Source organism: Syngnathus typhle, linkage group LG22 (assembly GCF_033458585.1).
Source record: "Syngnathus typhle isolate RoL2023-S1 ecotype Sweden linkage group LG22, RoL_Styp_1.0, whole genome shotgun sequence".
Taxonomy (NCBI): Eukaryota; Metazoa; Chordata; class Actinopteri; order Syngnathiformes; family Syngnathidae; genus Syngnathus; species Syngnathus typhle.
Genome location: NC_083759.1, coordinates 2,508,366 through 2,533,496, shown reverse-complemented (window position 1 = coordinate 2,533,496; position 25,131 = coordinate 2,508,366). Strand labels below are relative to the sequence as shown.

Genomic DNA, 25,131 nt, shown 5'->3' with positions numbered 1-25,131 from the left:
TGAATCTTGTGATTTGCTCCTTTTGGGTACAGTAGACAACCTTTTGACACAAACAACATGTGATTAGAATATATTTAAAAAATATATTTAAAATAACTATTAAAATAGTGTTGAATACATTTCAAAACAAACCGATTTTGAGCTGAACAATATGAATCGAAAAGGTGACTCATTTTCTAATGCAGGGGTGTCAAACTCATTTTTGTCAAGGGCCGCATCATAATCATAGTTTCCTTCAGAGGGCCATTATGATATACAGTAATTATTAAACTTGATCAATATCTCTATTTTTTAAAAGTGAAAACAATTTGCAATTTTAGTATCGACACAAGTTGATGCACAATTTGTCTTTGCGGGCCACATAAAATGATGTGGTGGGCCGTATCTGGCCCCCCGGGCCTTGAGTTTGACACCAGTGTTCTAATGTTAGGTAATCATCCTATTTTATAGCAGCCTTTCAAATTCATCTCCTCTTCTGATTTTCATATTCTGTCACATAGAATGAATGTAATAAATATGTTTAATACATACAATCCAGTACTCTGTATTTTATCACTGTACTGTTAAGGTTGCAGTACTGCACTTTATCATACTGGGAACATTTTCTTGAGTAATTTTATTCAGATTTTAGACTGTAAATGTCTACTTACTGGCTCACCTTTCCCCTATTTAGAAAAGCCAGTAAAGGCTGTTTAAGCAGGATGGTGAGAATTGCACTCAAGATAACCTAACCAGATAGTGGAAGACAAGTATTGTGTTGCGTAACAGTAAATAAAAACAACCTAAATGGTTGTGGATACAAAACATAATTAGCTCAAAACCTGGGATCCCAGTTTGAGTACCAGTGGCTTAATGAAAAGATGAGGAACATTTAAATTGTATCCTCTGGCTCTATGGAAAAAATATAAATGCTAAATGTTATTTAGCATCATTAGTACAATTTGAACTGCAATTGATGCTTCTAAGAGTTATCATCGTCTCACGAAGCCTTTTCGCCAATTGTTTTCAGTTCAGAAATATGTAAAAATAAATTTTATCACATCAACGTACGTTTTTAATAGTAATTAAACTACTCATTTATTATTATATTACAAGGATCGCTCACCGTACAGGACGATAACATGTCTCGCCGCCATCTTGCTGCTACGGATCGCACAAAGGGGACAAAAATAGCGAATGCACGTGATAGGCAATAGTTCATTGCAATCTATTAGTTTCCCACTCAGTGTCACTAAATACCACAAAATGTCCCTTTCAAGTAATTATTAAATAATAATTAAGCAAGCTAAGAGTTTTAAAAACCGCTTTTGTAGCAATACTGCTGAGTTGTGATGAGAAAGTGCAAGTATTTCATATGTAAACAAAACATTAGACATTGAAAGTTCATTTTAATATACTTTATTGACAGATTTTTTGCAAGGATATGTAAATGTTACATGGGCAACGGATTCAACGAGATCTTTGAAAACGGTTCTACATTTGATGTCATAAATATGGATAGCAATCAAAGTGGTAATACTCCTTCCAAACAGGTTGGGAGTGTTTTATGCTGGTTCAGACCTCAGTTGGTTCCTTAAAATTGGTAAGTAAAGGGGAGGTCAATTTCAAGCCTTCCATTTGTGAGTTTCACCTGAGCGTCGGGTGACACTTGGGTCAGGCGCTCAAAAACAGTTGAGTTGACTTGATCGACTACCTTGATGAACATTTCGAAAATGGAATCGTATGCGTTGGTGAGCTGCTCCATATCAAAGGCAGAGATCTTGTCAAAAACAACCTTAATGGCTGTCACAATACTGCGATAGATGTCATTGATTCGCAGGAACACTTCATCTAAATAGTCAGACTTGATTGAGTCAACAAACTCCAGAGATTTCGCAACAATCGCTGTCTGGGTCTCACTCATTTTCTCCAGCATTGTTTCAAAACTCTCCATATTCTTCAAAGAGGCCACTAGTCCATTCATGGTATTGTTAACATACATTTTCACATCTTCAAAGATCTGACCCATAGTAGCTACATCACCCAATGGCATGGAAACTTTCACGGTGCTGATTTTCTCAACAAATGAGTTGTAGTATATTTCCATGTTCTGACAAATCATCTGGATCAGTTTGTCCAGAGTAATCGCAATGCTGGTGGTCACCTTCTTCAGGACCTCGGGAAGAGTGGTCATTTCGCCAGACCCGGGTAGTTTGAACTTGGTCTCCCTCAAGAACCTGACGATAGCATCAGTGACAACCTGGATGTTTTGCTGGTACTGGACGATGGTGTTTCGGAAGAAGACTGACAGTTGGCTCATCTGGATATCGTAGTTGATGGCGGCGTCATAGATATCGACCATGCGGTCAACGACAACATTCTTCAACTTCTCCACGTTGCTCGTGATCTGATACTTGCGAAGGAATTCCGTGAAGGTAGAGATGATGGAAGGGAGTCGCAGCTTCAGTTCAGAGAGCATCATTTTAGGTGCCTCTGTGTTGTACACAATTTGGAGGTTCATTCTATTGTCGTCCTTGGGAGATGATTTGATGACGAAGATGTCAACATCAGCCTCTGGTGCGGACTGTCAAAAAGAACGCAAAAGACATCAGCAAAAGCGATTTTTCCAATTTGTAAAACCGTCAAGTTGGTCAACTCACAGGATAACGGCCGTAGACTCTTGCATTAAATTGAGATGGCATCTTGCCATTCATCTGCAAGCCCAGAAAGCCAACAGATGGAACAGATAGCGAGGCGCTAAGAACATCTCTGCGGGCAGCATAGCGGAGGTTGACATCAGTGAACGTTGGGCTGGTGATGTCTACATTGAGGGTCTGGCGAGAAACACTGGAAAGAAGAGAAGGTATTTTAAAAATGAACTCTTGTGATTGGACGAGAACAAAGTCTGAGATCATCTCACCTTGTGCCTTGGTCAATGACATGGTTGGCATCCACGTTGATGTCGGCATGTTTCAGGGCGAGCTTGTTCATCACGTTCAAGTCAGCGTTCTCAAAGTTCACAGTTGAGGAAGCTGTTGGGCGAAAGGTTTGGTGGAATTCAATATTTGAAAATATACATCTTAGTATACCAAAGGAATGTTGTCAACTCACCATCCATATCATAATCCAAGATGACATAAGCGGAGGTGGCAGAAGATTTAAAGGCGCCTTTGAAGACTGGAGCATCTCCCTCCAGGAGTACATCGTAATTTGAGGTGTACAGTGGGCTGATGAACTTGCCGTTGGTGGAGATCTTCTGTTTGGCCACCGTAACATCGGCTACAGTTTTGTCCAAGATGGTGAAATCACCCAATGTGCTTGGCTGTGACAGATTGATCTCAAAATCAGCAGTCAAAGATGAGACTGGTGCCATATCTAAGGTAGCCTGAGCAAAATGCTTCCCGTTGGTGTTGAAACCGAACAGGTTGATCTCGTTGTTGCTCGTGTGTTTCAGCATCGCGTAGATGCGACTGAAGGAGCCTTGGAAAGACAGATTGTCGCTTAAATCAAAGTTGATCAATTTGGTGGTGCCGTGGTTAAGCTTGACGTCGGCGATGACCTTGGAGGTGGAGCGCAGGCCATTAATCAAGAACAGGTTTACGTCACTATCCAGGACTCCCAGTACGACGTAGTCATCAAGCACCGTGCCGTCCACGTTCCCCTTCGTGAAAGCCTCAACGGAAATATCTTCAGCGGTTCGCTGCAGCTTCAGGCTGTATTCGGTGCTTGCTTTTCCGACAGCCTTGATCACGGGAATGTTGAAATCACTCTTGATGTTCACCGTGGAGTGAGCCTTGGCTTTGGATTTGGTGTTCGCAACCAGATTCTGGTTCACTTCCAAGCTCAGTATAGGCAGAGAAATGCGTCCGACGGTGGCCACGGAGGTAGCGGCTTCCAGAGTCTCCATACTCACACTGAAGGTGCTGTCATGAGTGCCTTCAATGTGTCGATTCTCCAGGGATAAAGAATTGGCCAACTTGATTCCTCTTTTGGTGGTCAGGCTGGCGGTACCATCGAGTTTGGCTTTCAAGCTCTCAAACACGGAGGCGGTTGTAGCTCCCAGACGGAATACAAGATCATCTGCGGCGTAAAGTCCGGTATTGGCGTTCACGTTGATGACGGGAGACTTGAAGGACAGCTCCGTGATCAGGTCACCCACAGGGGGGATCTCGATGACGTTCATTATAACAGCGATGGGAGCAGCCTGCTTTTTCTGGTAAACAATCTTGGCGTCTAGGTTGACATTTTGCTCGGTAGAAACCAGGAGGCGTTTCAGTCCCATCAGCTCGTACAAGTTCACGTCTCTTATCTCCGGGGTACGGAGGTCAACAAAGGGGATTTCCATGCCAGGAATGCGAATGGGGGTAGTGAGGAACCCAAGATCGACATTACCGTCCATGGCGATGAAGACACCAGCCTCATTTCCGTTGTTGTCAGCAGTGAAGTTGTAGGTCATCACACCTTGATTGAGACGGGCCATATAAATTGTGTTCATCTTCTGGTTTTTGGGTGTCAGGGTGGCAGAATAATCGTTCTGGAAGTCAAACTTAGCAGTGGGCGCTCCGTAGATTGTAACCCTGCTATTGATTTTGTTTTGGATGTCACCGTGAAACTCGTAAGGATGGGCGACAACGTGCATGCCGTTGGAGAGGATTCCTCTCACTATGCCGGTCAATTCCGTATCATGATTTGCTTTCAGCTCAGCCTTCATGTTATTGAAGTTGACATGTCCAGAAGCGGAGATCACACTGTTCTTAATAATTGGAGCCTTCAACTCATTGAGGACATTAAACTTGTAGAGCAGAGGGCTAGCTTCAGATGTTAGCTGCTGTTTCATCGTCAAGGCTTTGGAGTCCGTGTTGCCAGAGAAGGTCAGCGTGGCCAAGCTCGGGCTGAGCGACAAAAACAGGTTGCTGACGTGGTCAACCTCCTGAGCAACAGACTTGCCAACATTGTCAACGGTCAAAGTGAAGGTGAAGCCCTCTTGGCGGATGATCGCTTTCTGGTTCATGGTGGCATCATTGTTGATATTGACGACTGGAAGGTCCACGAGATGTTTGTACTTTGTCTCGAGAGAAGCAGTCATCCCTTCTTCCATCGCGATAAAAGCAATGTTTGCAATGTCAGCGTTGTAGATGGGAGTGTTTACTTTCACTCCAGTTTTGGCTTGGGCCTGGCCGGAGAAACCGTAGAGCGCTAGTGAGGCTTGGTGGTCAACGGCAAGAGCACGATGGTTGATCTTGAAGGTCTCGGCGAGTACAACACGGCTCATTTTTGGAAGAGCAAGTTGAGCGGTCGAGTCGATTTTGTAATTCAGGATCTCCAAGATGGGCGATGTGCCTTGAGAAGTGAGGATGGCTTTGAATTGGGGTGTCGTGACTTTCTCGGTGGAGTTTTGGAACTCAGCAGATGTCTTCAAAGTGTAGATGGGAGTATTAAATCGGAGCTCGCCAGAGAGTTTGCCAAAACAAGGGATGATAATTTCACTTGGCATGGTTGGAAGTGTCATGTCAGGAAGCGAGAGAGACTTGACAAGCTTATCTACAGGGAAGTGTGGGAGAGTAGGCAAGGAGATCTCGGGAAGAGTCATTTCGGAGAAGTCGATCTCAGGCATGGAAGGCAAGAAGCTCAGGTTGAGGTCTCCAAAGAAAGCCTCGATGTCAATCATTTTGTAATTGATATTCAAGATGAAATCAATAATTTCCATGATTTTCTGCTTGATGTCATCAAAGGAAATCGTGGTGGCTTTGACAGTATAGAAGCGCAGGATGGTGAACTCGGGGATATCCAGCTGTGTGGGAATTTCAAACTTCTGAAGTTTCTCAATGTTGAAGTTCATGGATGGAACCACGAGGTCGGTGAGCGGAAGGGTGAAGGACGGAGTCTTCAGCTCGCATTTCTTCAGTTCGCTCGTCAGCCCATCAAAGATTTGCTGAATCTCACCGATGATCTTCTGGTCTGGGAAGACTGATTTCATACTTTCGATCATATTACTGCAGATGCGAATGACAGTGGCCATAGTTCTCCTGTATTGCCTGGTCACTGACTTCAGGAATGAGGCAACCTCAAATTTGATGTCGAATGGTCGAACTTCTTCTTTGACGTATTCGAAAACTCTCTTAATATCTTCCAACATAGCCGTCGGGTCCATCAGTTTCTTCACAGATGAAATCAATTCTGCAACTCGGATTTCCCTCAGACGATCCATAGATCCTTTGACTGAGGTTAAAACGACATTGGCGAAATCTTTGACAGCTTCCAATTTCATGGGGATTTCAAGAGCCTTGATGAGATCATTAACATAAACCGTGGAGCCTGCGGTGACTCGGTTAACGTAATCCACGTAGTCATTATAATCCAGTGATGTCATCTTCTGCATGATTGACTCAATAAAGGACTTGAGGTCTTGAATCATGTCCTTAACTTGGTTGGATTTCATGTAGTCAATTACCACCTGGGAGAAGTGCTGGAATTTAGCCGGGATGTCGGCGTCCCTGACCATCCTGCCGACTGTGTTGATGGTTTCTTCGACCTTAAACTGCTTTAGGACCTCCACCAGTTTTTCCAAAACGACTTGGGCCTTTTTGTCCACTTCAAGCTTCACAATGAACTCTCTTATGTTGGCGCATAATGTGTTGATTCTGTCAAAGATGTTGAGATCCCGAATCTGCTTGCTCATCTCATCGAATGCCTTAATTGTAGCCTGCCTCAAATCGTTGAGGAGCTCATTAATGTCCACGACTGCAACAAAGTCCTTCAGGTCGGCAAAGTAGGTAGTAATATCAAACTTCTCAACGATGCGATGGATGAAATTCAGCAAATAATTCAGCTCGGAGCGGATTTGGTATTCATCGTCAATACTCTGCAGGAATTCCACACTGGTGCCTCTCAATTGTTCCAAGTCAATCTCCCGGATCATCGTCCTCGTGGTGTCAATAAAATACAGAAGCATTCCCTTGATGTCATACCTATCATTGATGGCATTCACCAGTTCCTCGATCTTTGTCGTGATGGTGTTAGACAGTTTGCTATTGATAATGATCTGCTCCATCATGGTATAATAGCGTTGAAGGAAAAAGGTGACCTCGTTGATGACTTTCTCAAAATTAGATGTCAGGTTTCTGAAAGCAGCATCCATATCTTCCATGGCAATCAGATATTTTGGGGCCAGATCACTGAAGTAGTCTTTCAACTGAATGGCTTTGCCTTGGATGTCAAGTTGAGCAACAAACTCGCCGACTCGCTGAGGAAGCGCTTCAAGTTTTTCCCTGATCTCCTCGTTCCTGATGAAGTCCTGAATCATTTCAGCAACTTGGACAATGGTGTCTTTGATACCTTCCACGAAGAAAGGCATATTTTCCAACAGAGGCAACTGAATGATGTGAGAGTTTGTGTTCTTGTCATACTTGAGGAAACCTGAGACGCCAAATTCCTGGTTGTCTGGAGATTGGGTGTTGATGATGTTGGTGAGGATATTAGAAGAGAATCCCATGCCGGTTCCCTCTGCCGTGTTGTAAACATTCATATCTTGATTAAAGGCATGATTGTTGATTTTTGACTTAAGACTAACCATGGCCTTCTGTTCATTGGTAGAAAGAACGGCATCCATCTTGTTGTCCAATGTTGTCTCCAGAGAAACGCCGTTGTCAAGTGTCTGGCTGACTGAGGCTCTGCATTCATGTGAGCTGGCAAAAGCCAAGGGTTGTGCCCTCATGAGGAACTTCCCGTAGAGCTGCGCGCTATGCTTTCCATACATCACCACGTCTCCGTCGGCATTGAAAATGGCGTCGAGGTTGAAGTCGAAAGGAACGACGCTGGAACGGAGGGTATGGTCAAAGCGCAAAAGCTGCGAGTTGAAGCGAGCCTCGTTGCTAAACTTGGCTCCTAGACCGACGATGTCAAGCTCTGAGGAATGGCTCATGTAGGTTCCAAAAAGATTTCCAGTTGTGCTGCATTTTGCGTTGGCAGACATGTCAGCGTAGTTCATCTGATAGCTGTGCTTGATCTCCGACTCATCGTAGGTCGTTTTCAGGGTTCCCGTCACGTCCATCTTGTAAGACCCTACCTGGAACTGAGCGTCATTGATGATGTTGGCGCTGAGAAGCTTCAGGTCGTTGTTGACCTTGGCGAATGCCGTGTAGGGTGTCAGGTCGACGGCAACATCGTGTTTATAAGAGGCGTACCCGCTAGCTTGGGCTTTAGCCTTGGAATTCAAGGTAAGGCTAGAAAGCGTCATGGTCACACTGTTGCCGTTATCAAATATGAAGTCAAACAACGCAGCCTTGTTAGTCGTGACCAGAGTTGCTTTTGTGAAGTCCAGGCCAGCGCTGAAGGTGTTTCCCAGAGACAGAGGACTATCAAGAGTGTTTGATCCACTTGTGCTCAAGCCGTTCTTGTCCAAGGTCAAGGAAGCTTTGTGCGTGGCCGTGTTCTGAAGAAGCTTGATGAGGGCATCGCTGTTGACACTCAGACCGTTGACATCAAGAGAGGAAGTGAGCAGGGAGTAGATCTGATCTTCAAAGCGATCTCCATTCGTTTCCACTCTCAGAGCTAGTTTTCCGGCGCCAGCAGAGGCTTCAACCTTGTTGTTGAGCTTCATCCCAAGAGCAAGAGCACTTGAATGGCACTTCAGAGACAGGTTACTGTCTGTGAAAGAAAGCTCAGCAGTATGCGTCAAGGTGTCTTCAAAGACATTGGTGTTGGAAACAACCAGCAAGTCACCATCAGCCAAGGTTGCCGTGATTCGGTTTTTAGCCCGAACGAGAGTAGAGTTCAATTCAACCAAAGATTCGATCTTGGCGTTTGGTTGGAATGGAGTAACCTGGAAAGTCTGAGTTGAAACAGTCTTGGCGTCGATGGGTCCGGCCTTGAACGTGCCTTTCAGGTTGCTATCAATTGTGATCTTCTCAGTGTCAATTGCAGTCAGAGACTTGTGCTCCATGTCAACATTCAGGCTAAACGGGCTGGTGGCGTCAATCTTGGTATACGATTGCAGGTAAATTTTATCGGTGATGGGGATATCTTCTGCAAAAGTGACGCTGAAGTCGAGGAACTTGTGGGAAAATGAACCTTTCATCTCGGCCTTCAGTGAATCAGTGGCGGCCAACATTCCAGAACCTTCAGAAAACAAAATCCATTAAAAAACTCATTTCACGTAAACTACCACAAATCCCAAATACCTTGCATCTTGACCGAGAGGATTTCAAATGGCGAAGTTCCTTCGATGTCAAACTTGGTAGAGTAACTCTGAGCATCCATGTCATCTTTGCCGGCTGCCACGGAGGCATCCATGTCATACAGGTTGCTCTTCATCTCTGTGGAAACTTCAGCTTTGCCAAAGAGAGGAACACTAAAAGTGAGGCTCTCGGGGAAAAACATCTCTGGGATTGGGATCTCCATGGAGACGATCTCCACTCCAAACTTGGGCAGAGACAGGTGAGGTGTTGTTAAAACTGGTGGGAAGTTGAGCTCCTTGGTTGACTTTCCTCCAAGAGGGAGCGGGAAGGTGATGGTGTAGCGGTCTTTGTTGAAGTAGTACACGGCCTTGGTTTCACTGTTAAAAATACAAAAGTCAAACATTGTGAACATTTCGGAGGAACCAAATAATATTTCAAACTTACGTGTTCAGGAACAGTGACTCCGGCATGGAAATTTCAGGCATATCTGGAACTCTGAAGTTCTGAAGATACGGGATCTCAGTGCCATACTTCTCCACGTAGTTGTTTGTAGCCTAAGTGACAAACGGCTTAATTTCCAGAAATAGTACCACATTCGAAGCACAAGACTTGGATCTCATACCTCCCCAAACTTCTTGAAGATGTGAGCAACCTTCATGTCAGTCTGTCCCACCTCCATGTCAAGAAGTTCTTGTGTGTACTTTTCAACCATATCAGATACAAAGGTGACCTTGGTGTTCATGTCAGATTTGAACTCAACCTCAACCTTGCTGTCATCTGGATAACAGAGAACACAAATGGAAACATTTCAAGACATGCAGAAGAAGATTCAAATTTAAAAATATATTACCGTATTTCATTTCCAGCTCCTGTTTGGACACAGCATCCATGATCTTCACGTCACTCTCGAGTTTCACTTCCAGTTCGTCCTCTCGCTCCACGTTAGCCGTGACTGAGGCGTCAAGGTTGAGTGTGGGGACCAAAAGCTGAATTTGAAGCATCCCTTCCTTCATCATCTCAAGCCTGAAAGAAACACCAAAGAATCAGTCAAATCTCCACGACACATTTGTTCCTCTACGAGTTCCTCTATAGTTCTTACTTGGCTCGACCAATGAGGGAAAGCTGAGGGATGTTTTTGTTGAGTAGATCCAGATAGATGGTTCCTTTGCCTTTGGTATCGACATCAACAACACCCAGCCTCAATCCTGCTTCCACGTCATAGTCCGGAATCTGGATGTCGGTGGTGAGCACGTGCTTCTTTCTGTTGTATTTCACGATTGCTCGGGCTTCCGTGGGCTCTGCGCCTGTTATTGTCCATCCGAGCCCATAACGTCACGTCATGAAATTTTCCCGAGGAGCATATTTAGTGTGATGTTACCTTCAGCCCTCAGAGCAAACTTGACAGAGTCGACCTCGTCTCCTTCCATCAGCAGCTCGTAGGCAAGAGTGGCAGTGTACTCAGTGACGTCACCGGTAGGATGGAGCTCCAGTGCAAAGCTAATAAAATAAAATAAAATAAAATAAAATAAAATAAAATAAAATAAAATAAAATAAAATAAAATAAAATAAAATAAAATTAAATTAAATTAAATTAAATTAAATTAAATTAAATTAAATTAAATTAAATTAAATTAAATTAAATTAAATTAAATTAAATTAAATTAAATTAAATTAAATTAAATTAAATTAAATTAAATTAAATTAAATTAAATTAAACAATGTAGTTTAGTGTGTTTTCTCACTTGCTGTCACCGGTGAATGGAAAGTAGGGAGCGGTCTCTTGGGAGTAAGCATCGATGTACTGAAGAGCAGTGCAGTATTTCATCCCAGCGAAAGCGGGTGTGCATTTGTTGACATCGATTTTCTTTGCCGCCATCGGGGTGAGGGGCGCCTCGTTGAGGTCGTTCACTGCCACCAGCGTGTTTCTAAATTTTAAACACAGAGAGGAGTTCAAATAAAATGTTTCACTTCTAACCTTGCCGGGGTTTTTTTTCTCCATCTTACGTCATTTTGATGAGCTTGGTCGGGCTCGTTGGAGCAGGGATGGTCAGCTTGACGTGGTCAGGTCCCATCGAGATCTTGGCCTGAAGGCCGCTCTCGTGGAAGAAGTTGGTGTGCATCTCCATTCCAGAGTTGAGATACTCGGGAATGTAGGAACCGACGTGGGTTTTGAACTCAATGCCAGCAGAGGGCATGAAAGCTACTTCACTCTGTTAGAGGAACCAAAAAATGTTCAGTAATGATAACATGACTCAAAAAACACATTTGGCAAATATTCACCATATCACGGGCGATCTTCAGTCCACCCTTGATACCGGGGGTGAAGGTTCCGGACAATGTGAATTTCAACGGAACACCAGTGAGAGTTGGCAGGAAAAAGTCATTGTCCATGAAGATGTAGTGGGCAAAGATGGTGTTGTCAGCCTTTGTCATCAGTCCCTTCAAGAGCTGTGCAAATACAAGTCCGATTTAAATCACACATTTTCTTTCGGTTCTCCTCAAGGCTCATTTGCGTTCCTTACATCAGCGGGGAACATCTTGAACATGCTCTCAGCCATCAAGGTAGCAGAACGCATCAGAGCTTCCACGTCGGTGGTTTTAAGATAACCCAGTTCGTTTCCGAACAATCTCAGATACATCATGGCTTCTGGAGACTTTGCGGCCTGCAGTTTCTTCATCAACATGTTGAGGTTCTGTCCAATTTCTTTCATCAAGTTCTGCGAGAGCTAAACACAGATGTTTGGATGAAGTCATTGTTTGATGCAATCAATGAGTCAAATCAAATACCTGTTTCTTCATCTCAGCATCCTTCAAAGCAGGAATGAAGCGCTGGACAATTTCACGGACTGCCTGCACGTTATCTGAGACAAAGTACATGGTCTTCATGGCGGTGTCGGGGAAGAATCCGGCGTCACCAAACAGTGCGTCAACCGTCGGTTCAAATCCTTTCCCCTCGATACCGATCTGGAATATTGATACACGAGTTAACGTTAAACTCACTCCGATTTTCTTCTCGGAATCTTTACCTCCATCATGTCAATGTCAAAGCCGAACGCGTCGAGCGTCATTTCCAACATGGCTTCCTTGGGCAGGTAGCTGGTGCCTTCGAAGATCATGTTTCCTTCGACAGAACCCATCTGGTAGTTACGTGAGAACTTGGTGGGGCTCATGATGGGTCCAATCTCATTGTCCTGGATGGCGTCACGAATCTTTTGTCTGAGTCTTCACAAGAGAACAAAGATATCATTTGAATTCGACGATGACAACAAAGAAAATATACAACTTACTCTTCGGTTTTAGGCTCCGTTGAAGACAGGATGTTGGTAATGTGGGACACCACGAAGCTCTTGAATTGGGTGTCTTGCTCCGTGGGCAAGGCGGTGGCCAAACGAACCAACTCGCTCGGCATGGGGTTCTTCATGAGAACGAGATATGCGGCGATTCGCTTTTGCACGGGGCTGCCGTTGTCCAAAACCACCTGGATGAGAATCTCTCTGGCCTGTGACAAAAAAAATCGAATTAGCAAGGATGAGATTGAAAGCATCTTAAACATCAGCACTTACCTCATCTGAGATGGGAGTCAGTCGGTAAACCTGGATGGCAGCTTGCTGCACCGCCAGAGAAGCTTCCGGTTGGTTCACACATTGCATCACTGAAGCTCTGAGTGCGGGACTCGCCGGCACAACAGCGGGAGCCATGTTGCCAATAACCTAAAACCGACAAGGTTATTTTACCGAATGAAGATTTAAAAACTAGCCATTTTTGGTGAATTAGCTACCCTCAATGTCAGGAAAGTGTTTTCGTCATCTCCGGTGCAGTCGCCCAAATGACCAGCCAAGAACTCAGCGACAGAGCGAATCTCAGGGATGACTTTCCCTTCGCTTTTGTAAAATCTGATATCGAGAAAAACACGTTGAGTGTCTTTGAATCCCATTTGAGAGGTCACCTAAAGTGAACCTAGCTTACCTCTTGACGACATTGCTCAGTCCGTACATGATGGGCTTGCTAGGCTTGTACTTGACCATTTCGAGCATGTCGTTGATCAGCAAGGCGGAAGGATTGGAAACGAGTCCCAAAGCGAAAACGGTGGCGTCGACTTCGACTGCCGTCGTCTGGAAGCTCCTGAGGATCTGCATGATGGCACTGCTGCACTCTGGAGTTCCGCACTGGGCCAGAACTTGGTAGGTCAGGACGCGAGACACGACGAGAGCCTCGGGAACGGCGCTGTTCAGGGTTTCCGTCTTCATTCCGCGGACCATGGTGACGATCTGATGGAAGAGGTGTGCCCTCTTCTCGCCTTCGGTTTCTGGGAGATTGGCCAGCTCGCTCAGCAGATCCAGGTAAGCGTCTTTATCCTGGGAAAATGTCTTGTGCTCCACAGTGTCCATATGAAGACCCTGGGCCTTGTCACCTGTGACCCACCATCATCATTTTAGAAATCAGAAGTTTTATTTCGAAGGTGGAAATTAAAATCGTAGATTTACCGTGATCAAAGACTCTGTTGTTTGAGGTAGAAACTTCCACGAGGGTCAGTTCTTGTTTCCCGACATTTCTAACTCCATATTCACCCCTGAAATTGTTAAGTGTCGCGTTAGGATCCAAAGTAAGACAGAAAATATCTTTTTGAAGGAATTTCAGATTTACTTGTGGGAGAATGGGATCAGGATGTGCTTCTCCGTGCACGAGCCGGAGGTCATGTGCTTCTTCTCGTTGTCAAACTTGTAGTTGCAGGTCTGAGAGCTTCTGATCAGCTTGGAAAGAGGGTATTGCTAAAAAAAGAAATAGTTTGTGACCAAGAGATTCCTTCGATTTGAAATCTTTTGATGGTCTTACCATGCCAGAGATGAGCGCCAAGGGGCTGGTGTAATCTCTCACTGGGACAAATCGGTCACATGTGGACAAGTCCCGGTCCAGGCTGATGTCAGTTGCAATATCCTCTCTAGCGTTGATGGTGTAGTAGGTCTTGCACATGCCGTGGATGGTTGGCTAAAAATGCAAAAGCGATAAATGAATCGTACTCGCTGTTGTTGCTTTAGGATTTTTTCCAAATGAAATATGAATGTACCATATTCTTGTTCTTGTCCTCTTCCAGCAAAGGCACAGCCAGAGCTGAGATGATTCCTCTCTTGATGTTCAGCGTGGTTGTGGTCTCACCTTCCTCAGGGTACAGTTTCACATCATAGACACCTTCGACTACAACCTTCAGAGGATATCTAAAAGATACAAGAACTAGGTCAACTCTTGTTTTATTCGACAATACCGGTTGACCGGGTTGGAAAATACGTGGTACCTTTCCATTTCGGCGGAAAAGGCATCCGAGCTGGGGGCAGCGGCGTACGTGGGCTTGCCATCTGGGTCCATGTCAATGACTTCGCTCAGGGCACAGCCGGTTGTGCGTACGATGAAGCTGCATGTGTGGGGAACTTCGATTTCAACCTGTGACACATGACCCATGTCAATTTTTTGTCACGGCATGTTTAAAGTTATGAAACTGTACCTTGCATGTTGCCCTGGGTCCGTTCTGGACCTCCGAGGCTCCGTTGACAGCATTGAGAGATTCAGCTACGTATTGGTATTCGTACTTGTGGAGCGTCTTGTACCTTTTGGCCACTAGGGGGAAAGAACTTGGTAAGACCTTCATTGTTGTTGTGTGATAAAATTGTACAGTAATCTTATCACAACTTACGCAGACAACTTGGCTGATCTTCATTTTGTGCAACTTTAAAAGAGAAAAATTTGTTAGAAGTTGCATAAGAACATTTAAACATATTTTAATCCACTGTAATGTAAAGACATTTAAATAAAATAACACAAATAAAATGTAAAAAAAATATTGCATTGTTAGGGATGAAACTGTTAATCGCACTATTATTTGTTTGGATTGCAGATCTAACAACACTATGCGTAAAATTAAATTAAAAGAGAAAAATTGTTAGAAGTGGCTTAGATGCATAAGAACATTTAAACATATTTTAATCCACTGTAACGTCAGGACATTTAAATAAAATAATACAAATAAAATGTAAAAAAAATATGGCATTGTTATGAATTCAACATTTTGAAAACTGTTAATAGCACTATTATTTGTTTGGATTGCAGATCTAACAACACTATGCGTAAAATTAAATTAAAAGAGAAAAATTGTTAGAAGTGGCTTAGATGCATAAGAACATTTAAACATATTTTAATCCACTGTAATGTAAAGACATTTAAATAAAATAACACAAATAAAATGTAAAAAAAATATTGCATTGTTATGAATGAAACTGTTAATCGCACTATTATTTGTTTGGATTGCAGATCTAACAACACTATGCGTAAAATTAAATTTAAAATTCAGACGACTAAAAACTCTAAATTAAAAGCAACAAGCAAAGAACACCTCTCGGAAATACTCACCAGCCAAGGCCGATGTGCTGAGGATCAGCAGAAGGCAGAGCTTTGAGTCCCTCATGATGGGCTCGAAAAGCTCAATCCCTTCAGACTTTTGCGAGTACTCAAACGAGACTGAGTTGTCTGTCCGGATCTTCGCGAGTCTTTTATAGAACACTTACTGGGAGGAACGCTCAAAGTCCACTGTGACCTGCAGTGTGGAGGGCCAAAGGGAAAAGGTTTGAAAGGCTACTCGTTGTTCGAAGCAAAAGCTTACAACGCAGATTATCTAGAATCGTTACCCTCACTCAACTGTTTGATCGTATCAAGACTAGTCACTGAGTTCAAGTTATTTGCTTGGTTTTCGAATTCAATGTCCGTGCTTGACCAAGATGGGTCGAATGTTGTTTCCACTATAAGACGAACAGTTTCAAACCAATTTAGTCGGATTCAATCTGCTGTCAAGTTAAAATAAAAAAATTTAAAAAATGCAAGCATTATTCATTAAATTAATTAGGAATTATAAAATTGCAAAAACAATTATCCCACACACGCAATCGACTCACATATTTAAAAAAACAACTTTCAAAACCCGCGGTCACATATGACAATAAGAAATAATTTTAGTAGCGCCAGCATTTTACCTTGCTCTTCTGTTGCTGCTCCGTCTGCCACTAACTCAACATGAAAACAGTCCCCCTAATTCAATACTAGCCGGATAATGAACTTTGATCGACAAATATTCAAAAGTTCGACTAAGGCTTTATTTGCTCTTCAAGCAAACAAACAAACATTTTAACTCAAGGCTGACTTTTTTTTTTTTTTCAACTTTGTTCTCAGTCTGGAAGCATATTTCTCATTATATCCATATATGTATTGACCGACACGTGCAGAGTTCGTATCGAAGCGGTTTGGGGTGGTGGAGGCCCCTCGAACTCACGCAAACACTAAGCTACCTATCTCTCAGCGATTCAATCAGGAAACCAATCACACTATCGACCGTTTTTTTTCCATCTTAAATCATTACAAGTTGCTCTAACTGTAAAATATTTCATCTACAGTCGTCTATTTTCATGACCTAATTGACGTACCCGAGGCCTGTTAGCAAATTATTGGTCAATCTCGAAAGGGCAAACATTGGCTGAAAGTCCAGACACAAGCGAGTCATGCACAGGGTATCTGCTGTGTCATAAATGGCCATGTTCTCCTGATCTAAGATTGTTCGTCCGCTTTATCAGAGGGTGGTAAAACTTTTCAAACCTAATAAAACACCATTGACATTCAGAGAAGTCAAAGATTATCATGTATGGTAGACGTGCATGCTATCGTGTACGAAGATAGCATGTGAACAGTATAGCGTTTGGTAATCCACCTAACCGTAACATGAACTTTTTGAATGCATGATGCGGTGGTGTACATAGTCCAATGATGAACTTAATGTTTTCCCCTAAATATTAACTTTATGTCAATACTGCTACAGCTTAGTCACGTGTTTTTCCCTCTGGTACATTTGTTTTCTCACCATAATGCACAAATAAGCATTTTTTTGGGGTCATTATTTCTCAAAGCCAAGCAGTTAAACATTATTTTGAACAAGGCACTTGTAGAGCGCTGTCATTCCAAATTGTAAACCTTTGGCGCCCTCTAGTGGACTTTTTCTGAATTATTCATGAGGGATAAAAAAGTCAAGTTGAGATGTTGCAAGCAGAATTATTCAATTCAAATTGTGGCGCAGTTGGAAGGAAACGGGCATACAGTGACACTATGACGCACTGACCCTTGACCCCAGGGTCGACTTGGTTCTTGATGTGTTCTTGTGTCGAGGTTTTCAATTTCCAACAAGCAATTTGGTTCTGTCTTGCAGGTGAGTACTGCATAGAGGTTAATTGTACCTACTGCCCTCTAGTGGAGGAGCATTTAATTGTTCTGTCTGTCACTATTATGTCAAGAGGTTTTTGATGGAACTATAGCACCCCCTAGCCCTGGTGTCGCGCCATCCTTGCCTTCAGGTAGATAAACCTGCAACTTACGGAAAACAGGTGTCAGGCTTCAGAAACACACACGCACAAATACACACAGAGTAAATTATTAATCTACTGACTGAAATGCTGACATACACACCACATTTCCTGAAGTGCATGAGTGAAGGGACAGACTCATGTCCATGATTAAAGAGGCGGAACAATTCAGTGTTGAAATATTTGGGCAAAATAATTCAATTAAAGAAGGCTCGTGATGGATTTTTTTAGTATTCAACAGAGGATGCCGGTGTAAAAACATAACATACATAGCATTTTTTTTTTCTTTTACTGAGAGTTGTGTAAGATTTTTTTTTCTCAGACGTGTATTTTAGATAGAGGGCTAATAATAGTCGATGGAGATAATTTTCCACCGGACGCTGCGACTTTTTCTCCGATGGAAGCAGCAAGGAGAGTGTGGAACAATCCATTCCGTGCGTAGGGAGAGTGCGATATACAAAAATGGTTCTTCGTCAGCAGAAAACATGACACTATTCATAAGATTCACGTTAAATATTAAGCAGGGAAGACAAGGATAGAAAATGGAGTTACTTCCCAAGATATTGTGGAGAATAACGTATATTCGAGTCATAAATGAAAAAGCAAACCCCATTGTTGGTTTTGGTCGAGTCGGATGAAAATCGAGCTTATGCCACATCTTCCAGCAGACGTTAAAGCTTATATGCATCGCAGGCAGCCTGTGGCAAAACAAATAAACGTAAGTAAACAACATTTTTACTACAACTTAGCTTCAAAACATCTGTTTTATTTATTTATTTTCGCTCCGTGCTGGTTTAGTCATCAGAAGACGTTGGAGTTGACGGTGAATTCTGTCCGCTGAAGCGGAGAACAAGCGGACTTTTCTACCGCAACACTCACAAATCCTCCCTTCGAAGGTAATTTGACTTTTTTTCTTGAATAATAAACTTTCTGGGACGTAAAGTCTTTCCTAGTCTGCGATCGGCTGACGTGAACCCCCCCACCCCCCTTCCCTGCAAGACGCAATGGTAGTTTGAGGGTTACACCCATTTCAAGACTCGACTGCATCACATTCCTTTTCCTATTTCTGTCAAAGCTGCGAGGAAATGATGATGCACAATTATTTCATTTCAACGCACAATTTGCTTAACGAAAAACAATAATACGTGGAAACAATTATCATGCACCATCAAAACATTGAATTGTCAGTCCATTACACCGTAGTAAAAACATTTTGTTTTGGTCAAATCATTGGGGGCTTTCATAAACAATTAAATGTCATTAAATTAATTAATAGCAAAGGTCAGCTCCATTAGTGTATATGGATGGAAAACTTGAGTCAGAACTTTTGAATTGGCCTAATCGTGTTCTCTATACAGCAGTCAATATAACAAAGATGGACGAAATGGAAAAAATACACTATGGACAACAACACGAGTCCACCCACACATTGCACCTACGTGAGATTTTCCATCCAGCAGTATAGTTCAATTCAGTAGTACAATTCTACCATTTTTGTGTTAAAGTACAGCTCAACAGGAAGTTGATATAAATGTCATGTATTCAATTACAACGCAGGCTTTATAATCAGAAAAATCTTGAGGGGAAAAAAAAAATTCAGGTTCACAGCTCACCTGTTGTCTTCATTTGGTCATGTGACATCAGCAATTAAGGTGCCGTGATGTCATTTTCAATTGATAGTAAGTAGCAAGACAAAATGGCTGCCCCTTAAATTGTGTTGTCCAAAGGTCTTAAAATAACTGGCAACGAGTGAATACACGGAAATATGACAAATTTGGAGTTTCTATTTTTGTTTCAGCGTAACAACTAGCTTTTTTGAATGCTTCCGTGCGCTGTTGCATTATGTCGTGTTCAGACCAAGCATACAATTGTCGTGCTAAACTGACTTTATGGTTTGTTTGTAAAGGCATGGATAATTGCATCAGAGTACGCCAAACGCAAAATCATCTGTCCTGCAAGAGCACCAGATTGGAAGTTGCATTGCCTCCCTTTACCCAAGCACTTTGGTGACTATTGGGTTGCCATGGCAACTGGTGTGTCAAGGGACCTCATTTGAGCCAGTGCACAATGTTCTCCGCAGTAGTTCAGAGAAAAGCACAAAGCGAGAAATAACGGGAAAGCTGTTTTTTTTTTTTTATCCTTTTGGTTTGCAACCCAATTAATTCCGTTCAACACATACAGCAGCAGAATGAATCCTGAGTTCTTTTCATTTCCGAGGTTCAGTTTTTTTAATTTACATCCAATTAAATACCATAAATATCTTTTTTCTACATGCAACTGTAGCGGCTAGCTTTAAAAGACACATGACTCATCCATCTTCAGCTTTACAGATGCCATTTCTCTTTAATACGTCTTAGCGCGACGAAAATCCAACCTCAAGTTGGTATCAGAGGTCAGACAGTAATAAAAATAATTACAGCCGCCGGGGCGTGGTCTTTATTCAAGCCAACGGGCCCAGCGCAGAGGCAACTATTGGACAAAATATGGTCATGACGATGTAAACAAGGACAACTGTCATTTGTTCCGCTCCCTTAATAAAATTATTCTGTTCCCAGACGTTATGTTGGCCGCCTCGTCACCATCCGTATTCGTCTAAACACACATACACACACACAGACCAGTCAGTGTGTGAAACAGACTCATTAAGCAGGGAAGCCACTGGAAAAAGCGGACCAGTACAAGGGGGGGGGGGGATTCGGAATTTATCGTGACGAGTCATATTCTTTTTTAGAAAAAAATGTTATGAATGCCAGCAATGTTTTTTCATAGGAAATGACCAAATTTGGTCAAGCAGATAGATGATTGAATCACATGCAGTATTTACAAAATGCAGGAATGTTTTTTGTACTTTTGGAGGATGCCGATACCAGTTACAGATACTAGAGACAAATAAGAGATAATTAACATACTAATGATTGGTGGTTTCCTACAGGTGAGAGAAGCCAGTCGCCGTCCAAAACCAAAGCAGCGGGAGTGTAGCCAGTGTAGAAGGACCAGCCCAGCCGGCTGCCGGGAGCACTGCATCATGGGAAAACAGAACAGTAAACTCCGGCCGGAGGTCCTGAACGATTTGCGAGAGAACACGGAGTTCACGGACCACGAGCTGCAGGAGTGGTACCGCGGCTTCCTCAAGGATTGCCCCACCGGCCACCTGACTGTGGAGGAGTTCAAGAAGATCTACGCAAACTTCTTCCCCTACGGAGACGCCTCCAAGTTTGCCGAGCACGTCTTCCGCACGTTCGACACCAACGGCGACTCCACCATCGACTTCAGGGAGTTCATCATCGCCCTGAGCGTGACGTCGCGCGGCGGGCTGGAGCAGAAGCTGCGCTGGGCCTTCAGCATGTACGACCTGGACGGGAACGGTTACATCAGCCGCGCGGAGATGCTGGAGATAGTCCAGGTGAGAAGCTTAAAATCGTATTTTTAGTCACGTAGGACTACATTCACATTTTCTCTGACTTCATCAAAGTTATCCTTTTCTGTGGTTACATTTACTCCTCCAACGTGGGGAGCCGAGCTGCCAGCGGGGTCACGTCAATTGGCTTCATTGTGTTTGCTCGTAGAAATGCATCGGAGCTTTTTTCTTAACTCTTTTGAGACTTTTTCCAAATAGTCACAAGATGGATTCAATACTTGAAGTTCTAATACTGTGCGACCAACCTTCATTTTGTAGGCCATTTACAAGATGGTGTCGTCGGTGATGAAGATGCCCGAGGATGAATCCACGCCGGAGAAGCGCACGGATAAGATCTTCAGACAGATGGACATTGACAATGACGGTGAGAGACCAAGTTATTACAAATGGGGAATAATGTGGAGTCAATACAACTCATTATGCTAAGTCAACAGCGCCACCTGTTGGCCAAAGTAATCATCTGCCATAAACAAGCCACATGTGACTGAAGCAGCTTCTATTCCGTGCGCTTACCAGGTCGTTTGTCCTTGGAGGAGTTCATCAAAGGTGCCAAGAGCGACCCGTCCATCGTGCGACTCCTGCAGTCCGACCAGTCAACCTCTCGTCAGTTCTGAAGGGAAAAGCTCGCAAGCCCGCCGCGGCACTCCATGACGTCCTAATGTTTACATCAGGGTTTCCAAAACATCCGGTGTTACAAATTTGGTAATAAAATAAACCCATTTTAAATGTGACCATTAGCAAAGTCACAAAATGTACCTTTATTTTGGAAACCCTGTTTATTATAATTCTATTTTTGTGGCTTTTTTTTTCTTTCTGTGGATTGTTGCGCTTGTCCTCAAAATCTTCTGATCTTGAAATGGATTTTACTCCCAAAATGAAGTGCCATATCGTGTACGTATTTATATTGACTGGATTCCTTGCATGGCAAGTATTACGACTCAAGCTATGTTACATTAAGAGGGAACTCATGACATCACTACGTTCTAATTTCATTCACTTTGACCGTGTTTGCTCAGGAATGCTCGACGGCTGTTGGACACAAAAGACGTTTATGCCTTTTAGTATTGCATGCACTTTGTGATATAATCAAGTAGTGACTTTAAAATAGAGACCGTGGCTGTTTTTATTGTTTTATTATTGTAACAAATGTTTTCACACAATTGAAATAAAGTTTGTGTAAGAAAAATCTACACAAGATGCCCCCCTCCACCCTATATCCTGATACCACTGGATTGAAAACCAGGAAACAAAAATGTCGCGTGAGGGGCTTGACAAAGTTATTTCAGTCCACACTTAAAAAGAAAAAAAAAATTAAAATAAAATAAAAAGCTTGGATTGCAAGTGTCAGAAGTTACGTGAGTGACTGACCCCTCCACAAAAATGTGTACATGTGACTTGACTAAAGATGCCCCCCCCCCCCCCCCCCTTCTGGAGTATTTCAGTAACTGCGACCTACCGGGCCTTCCATTCATCCACAGGAGAAGGGGACATGGCTCGCACGAGACCAGATCACATCCAAGCAAACCAGCCTGGGTCGAATCCCAGCAGCCTCACTTTTTTAAATAAAAATATTCTGAGCTTCATAACTCAATCTTCTTGTCAAAGTCATCATCCAGCTCAACGTCACTGAGGTCGTAATCCTCCTCCTCGGGAAGCTGACGGTGGGAGAAAAAACACAATTATCATTTATTCATTCTTACGATCCAGCTGTGACTCTTTTCTCACCTGTCCATCTTTTCCATCCCACGCTTCAACGGAGTGAATTTTGGGAAGCACGCCGCCTCCCAACGTGGCGGTCGAGCCTCGTCCGACAGAAAGCTCCCTGCAAACGATGAGTTACTCCCCGCCGTTGGCTGGCCACGTCCCTCCTGCGCAACTCACCTGAGGAATTCGTGAATCCCGGTCTCGCTGAACGAGCCCTTGAGGAGAGCGAATTTCATCTTGCGCAAGTTGATGGCAGCCATGGCGGGGTAGCCGAAGCCGCCGATACCCAGCGAGGCCTCCAGGTCCATCTGACTACCGGCTTCGGCCCAAAGCCAGCTGACGAGGGAAAGGGCGAGGCGGAGGGGGGGGTCACGAGGTGACCACTCTCACAAGATCCGAGTCCAAAAAAAAATCAGCTATTGCTCTTACCCCCACATCTTCTTCTTGTACTTGTCGGCCAGCTTTACCATCACGTCCAGGTAGCCGTTTCTACCGGAGGCACCTGTATCCAGAATGTGTGGCAGGATACCGATGATGCACAGCTGACTGTCCTCACAAGTCTTCTTCAGGACATCTTCATTAAGAATCTGTAAGACATCGTTTCATTGACGGACGGCGTGGACTTCATGATATGTGCTCAACTTATCTTCACCGACTAACCTCCAGCAGTTCTGGAGCAGGGGCGTTATCAGAAAACAGATCCAAGGCCCTCTCGATGATGTCGCGGCGGGAACGTCCCCCTTGGTAGTCCTCAGGCTCCTCCCCTTTGCGGAATATCTTGATGGTGGGAAAACCTCGGATCTGCTCAGAGACAAAACGTAGTTTTGTCAGGATAAGAATATCAGTCATAAAAAAATCCAAATGTGACACGGACCCCATAACGGCTGGACACAGCTTGATGCACAGTTGCATCCACGGCTCCCAGGCGAACTTTGCCCTTTGTCTGCTCCTTGACGGCCGAAGCCGCAGCTGCCCACTCAGGCTCCAGGCTGAATTAAATTTGGGAATAATCAGCTCAAAAACACTGTTGTGTCAAATGTGTCCAACAAGGCCAGCTTTACTTACTTCTTGCAGTGTCCACACCAAGGAGCGAAGAACTCCACCAACCACACGTCATCGCTGTGCAGCACCATCTTGTCAAAGTTGTCATCCGTGAGCTCCACCACGTCCTTTTCACTGCCACCTCCACTCTGCTGGGTGGAAAGTCTCACTCAGCTATGCTTCATATTGTGGCATGGGATTTTGGCACATACCTGTTTGCTGTAACCCGAGCTGCCGGATTTGCCGCCGAGTCGGTCTTTAACCAGTTCGCGGAGAGCGCTCATGGCTGCTTCCACGATGGCCTGGCTAGTTCGCCCTCCTGAGGATTTTTAATTTTTTTATTTCATCATTCAGAAATACAAAGACCCACTGTCTTAAGTACCTTGATATTGCTCAGGTTTGTTCTTATTTCCGCCAAAAATCTTGATTGTAGGGAAGCCGGAAACGCCATATTGGCCTCCCAAAGACTTGTGCTGGTCTGCATCTACTGCACCAACCTTGACAATACCCTGAGAGAACACGTTTATATGTAATGTGTTAGTCATGATTACTCTTGTAATTTAGAGTTACTTAAATATTTGTGTCGTGGTCACCTTAAGGGCTGTTGCTGCCTTTTTCCAATCCGGCGTCAACCTTTGACAATGGCCACACCTGATGAAGACAAGGTCAACATGATCCACAAGTACAACGCACTATAAACATCCCAGCACCATTTCGCTGTCGGGACACCCCAGGGCGCTGTATTGGGCCCATTCATGATGTGTCAATGCACTCACCAGGGAGCGTAGAACTCGATCAGCCACAGATTATCGCTCTGAATCACTTCTCTGATGAAGTTGGACGGGTTCAGTTCGACCACATCGTCGCTGGGAGAATAAAATGCTTGCACACTAACAAGCAACGAACAGCCCAGCAACACTCCTGCACAAATGATTACATTTAGGGGTAATCAGGGAGGCAGCCATTTTCAAACATAATTTAAACTGTATAAGCACATTGTTACACTCAATGTGGGAAAGCTTTAAAAGTCATATTTCTGTTAAATTAAAAAGGCCTGCCAACCTATGTGCCATTGTTATTCCAGCTAGCCGACAAGACAAACTCAAAAATCGTGCAACCCAACAATCCCATTTTAAAAAACTAATTTGCAGTTGTACTTACCAGAAAGTAATGGTTTCATTATTTTAGCAGTGTCTCAGCCACCTTTACTAGTTGCAAACACTATGAAGACTACAGCCGCTTGCTTTAGCAGCCTGCAATAATATCAATGGAGGAGATTCACCGTGGCCCACGGTGATTGGCTGAACTCAAGCGCTGCAACCTAATGGCGAACACCGATTGGCTAAAAGGAGCAGTCGTGTGGACGACCAATCGGAAAGCGCCGTGTAAGGTTTTAAGGGAAGCGTACGTTCACAGCAAAAGT

The 25,131-nt window shown here is 43.7% G+C and overlaps 3 protein-coding genes and 1 long non-coding RNA gene across 5 annotated transcripts; 1 reads left to right on the top strand and 3 right to left on the bottom strand.

Moving 5' to 3' along the window:
* Positions 1 to 1,382: 1,382 nt before the first annotated feature.
* apobb.1 (apolipoprotein Bb, tandem duplicate 1) lies at positions 1,383 to 16,232 on the bottom strand. The gene is made up of 29 exons (XM_061269784.1): positions 16,172 to 16,232; positions 15,555 to 15,738; positions 14,842 to 14,874; positions 14,653 to 14,765; positions 14,446 to 14,591; positions 14,221 to 14,368; positions 13,989 to 14,141; positions 13,800 to 13,924; positions 13,640 to 13,725; positions 13,122 to 13,566; positions 12,934 to 13,048; positions 12,719 to 12,865; positions 12,443 to 12,654; positions 12,182 to 12,377; positions 11,943 to 12,119; positions 11,678 to 11,881; positions 11,436 to 11,603; positions 11,160 to 11,365; positions 10,898 to 11,080; positions 10,534 to 10,652; positions 10,255 to 10,459; positions 10,006 to 10,178; positions 9,778 to 9,932; positions 9,600 to 9,709; positions 9,159 to 9,532; positions 3,091 to 9,096; positions 2,900 to 3,011; positions 2,640 to 2,826; positions 1,383 to 2,563 (listed from the first exon to the last, which is right to left on the bottom strand). The coding sequence occupies exons 2-29, from the start codon at positions 15,607 to 15,609 to the stop codon at positions 1,574 to 1,576; spliced, it is 11,343 nt and encodes a 3,780-aa protein (XP_061125768.1). The 5' UTR covers positions 15,610 to 15,738; positions 16,172 to 16,232; the 3' UTR covers positions 1,383 to 1,573.
* A 1,788-nt stretch (positions 16,233 to 18,020) lies between these two features.
* hpcal1 (hippocalcin-like 1) lies at positions 18,021 to 22,344 on the top strand. The gene is made up of 5 exons (XM_061269811.1): positions 18,021 to 18,263; positions 18,344 to 18,441; positions 20,478 to 20,948; positions 21,222 to 21,327; positions 21,480 to 22,344. The coding sequence occupies exons 3-5, from the start codon at positions 20,571 to 20,573 to the stop codon at positions 21,575 to 21,577; spliced, it is 582 nt and encodes a 193-aa protein (XP_061125795.1). The 5' UTR covers positions 18,021 to 18,263; positions 18,344 to 18,441; positions 20,478 to 20,570; the 3' UTR covers positions 21,578 to 22,344.
* LOC133146294 (uncharacterized) lies at positions 19,686 to 20,564 on the bottom strand. Its single transcript, XR_009711344.1, has 2 exons — positions 20,455 to 20,564; positions 19,686 to 20,137 (listed from the first exon to the last, which is right to left on the bottom strand). It is a non-coding gene; the product is annotated as an uncharacterized LOC133146294 (long non-coding RNA).
* Positions 22,082 to 25,027, bottom strand: pdia6 (protein disulfide isomerase family A, member 6). 2 transcript variants are annotated; one of them, XM_061269806.1, is made up of 12 exons: positions 24,870 to 25,027; positions 24,485 to 24,629; positions 24,302 to 24,359; positions 24,091 to 24,217; positions 23,921 to 24,027; positions 23,733 to 23,860; positions 23,542 to 23,656; positions 23,328 to 23,468; positions 23,097 to 23,254; positions 22,845 to 23,003; positions 22,689 to 22,785; positions 22,082 to 22,618 (listed from the first exon to the last, which is right to left on the bottom strand). In XM_061269806.1, the coding sequence occupies exons 1-12, from the start codon at positions 24,886 to 24,888 to the stop codon at positions 22,544 to 22,546; spliced, it is 1,329 nt and encodes a 442-aa protein (XP_061125790.1). In that variant the 5' UTR covers positions 24,889 to 25,027; the 3' UTR covers positions 22,082 to 22,543. The 2 variants fall into 2 exon arrangements, with proteins under 2 accessions (XP_061125790.1, XP_061125791.1); XM_061269807.1 differs by having other exon boundaries at positions 23,733 to 23,857.
* Positions 25,028 to 25,131: the final 104 nt, after the last annotated feature.

What these genes read in the sequence shown, in the direction of transcription:
- apobb.1 (XM_061269784.1), bottom strand. Translation starts at nt 15,609, where the DNA reads ATGAGGGACTCAAAGCTCTGCCTTCTGCTGATCCTCAGCACATCGGCC. An exon ending in CCTCTCGGTCAAGATGCAAG is followed by an intron (nt 9,097 to 9,158) that starts GTATTTGGGATT and finishes TGTTTTCTGAAG; the next exon opens with GTTCTGGAATGTTGGCCGCC. An exon ending in GAGTCTACGGCCGTTATCCT is followed by an intron (nt 2,564 to 2,639) that starts GTGAGTTGACCA and finishes TCTTTTTGACAG; the next exon opens with TCCGCACCAGAGGCTGATGT.
- hpcal1 (XM_061269811.1), top strand. Translation starts at nt 20,571, where the DNA reads ATGGGAAAACAGAACAGTAAACTCCGGCCGGAGGTCCTGAACGATTTG. An exon ending in AGATGCTGGAGATAGTCCAG is followed by an intron (nt 20,949 to 21,221) that starts GTGAGAAGCTTA and finishes TTCATTTTGTAG; the next exon opens with GCCATTTACAAGATGGTGTC. An exon ending in GATGGACATTGACAATGACG is followed by an intron (nt 21,328 to 21,479) that starts GTGAGAGACCAA and finishes TGCGCTTACCAG; the next exon opens with GTCGTTTGTCCTTGGAGGAG.
- pdia6 (XM_061269806.1), bottom strand. An exon ending in CAAACCTGAGCAATATCAAG is followed by an intron (nt 24,028 to 24,090) that starts GTACTTAAGACA and finishes AAAAATCCTCAG; the next exon opens with GAGGGCGAACTAGCCAGGCC. An exon ending in TACAAGAAGAAGATGTGGGG is followed by an intron (nt 23,004 to 23,096) that starts GTAAGAGCAATA and finishes TTCCCTCGTCAG; the next exon opens with CTGGCTTTGGGCCGAAGCCG.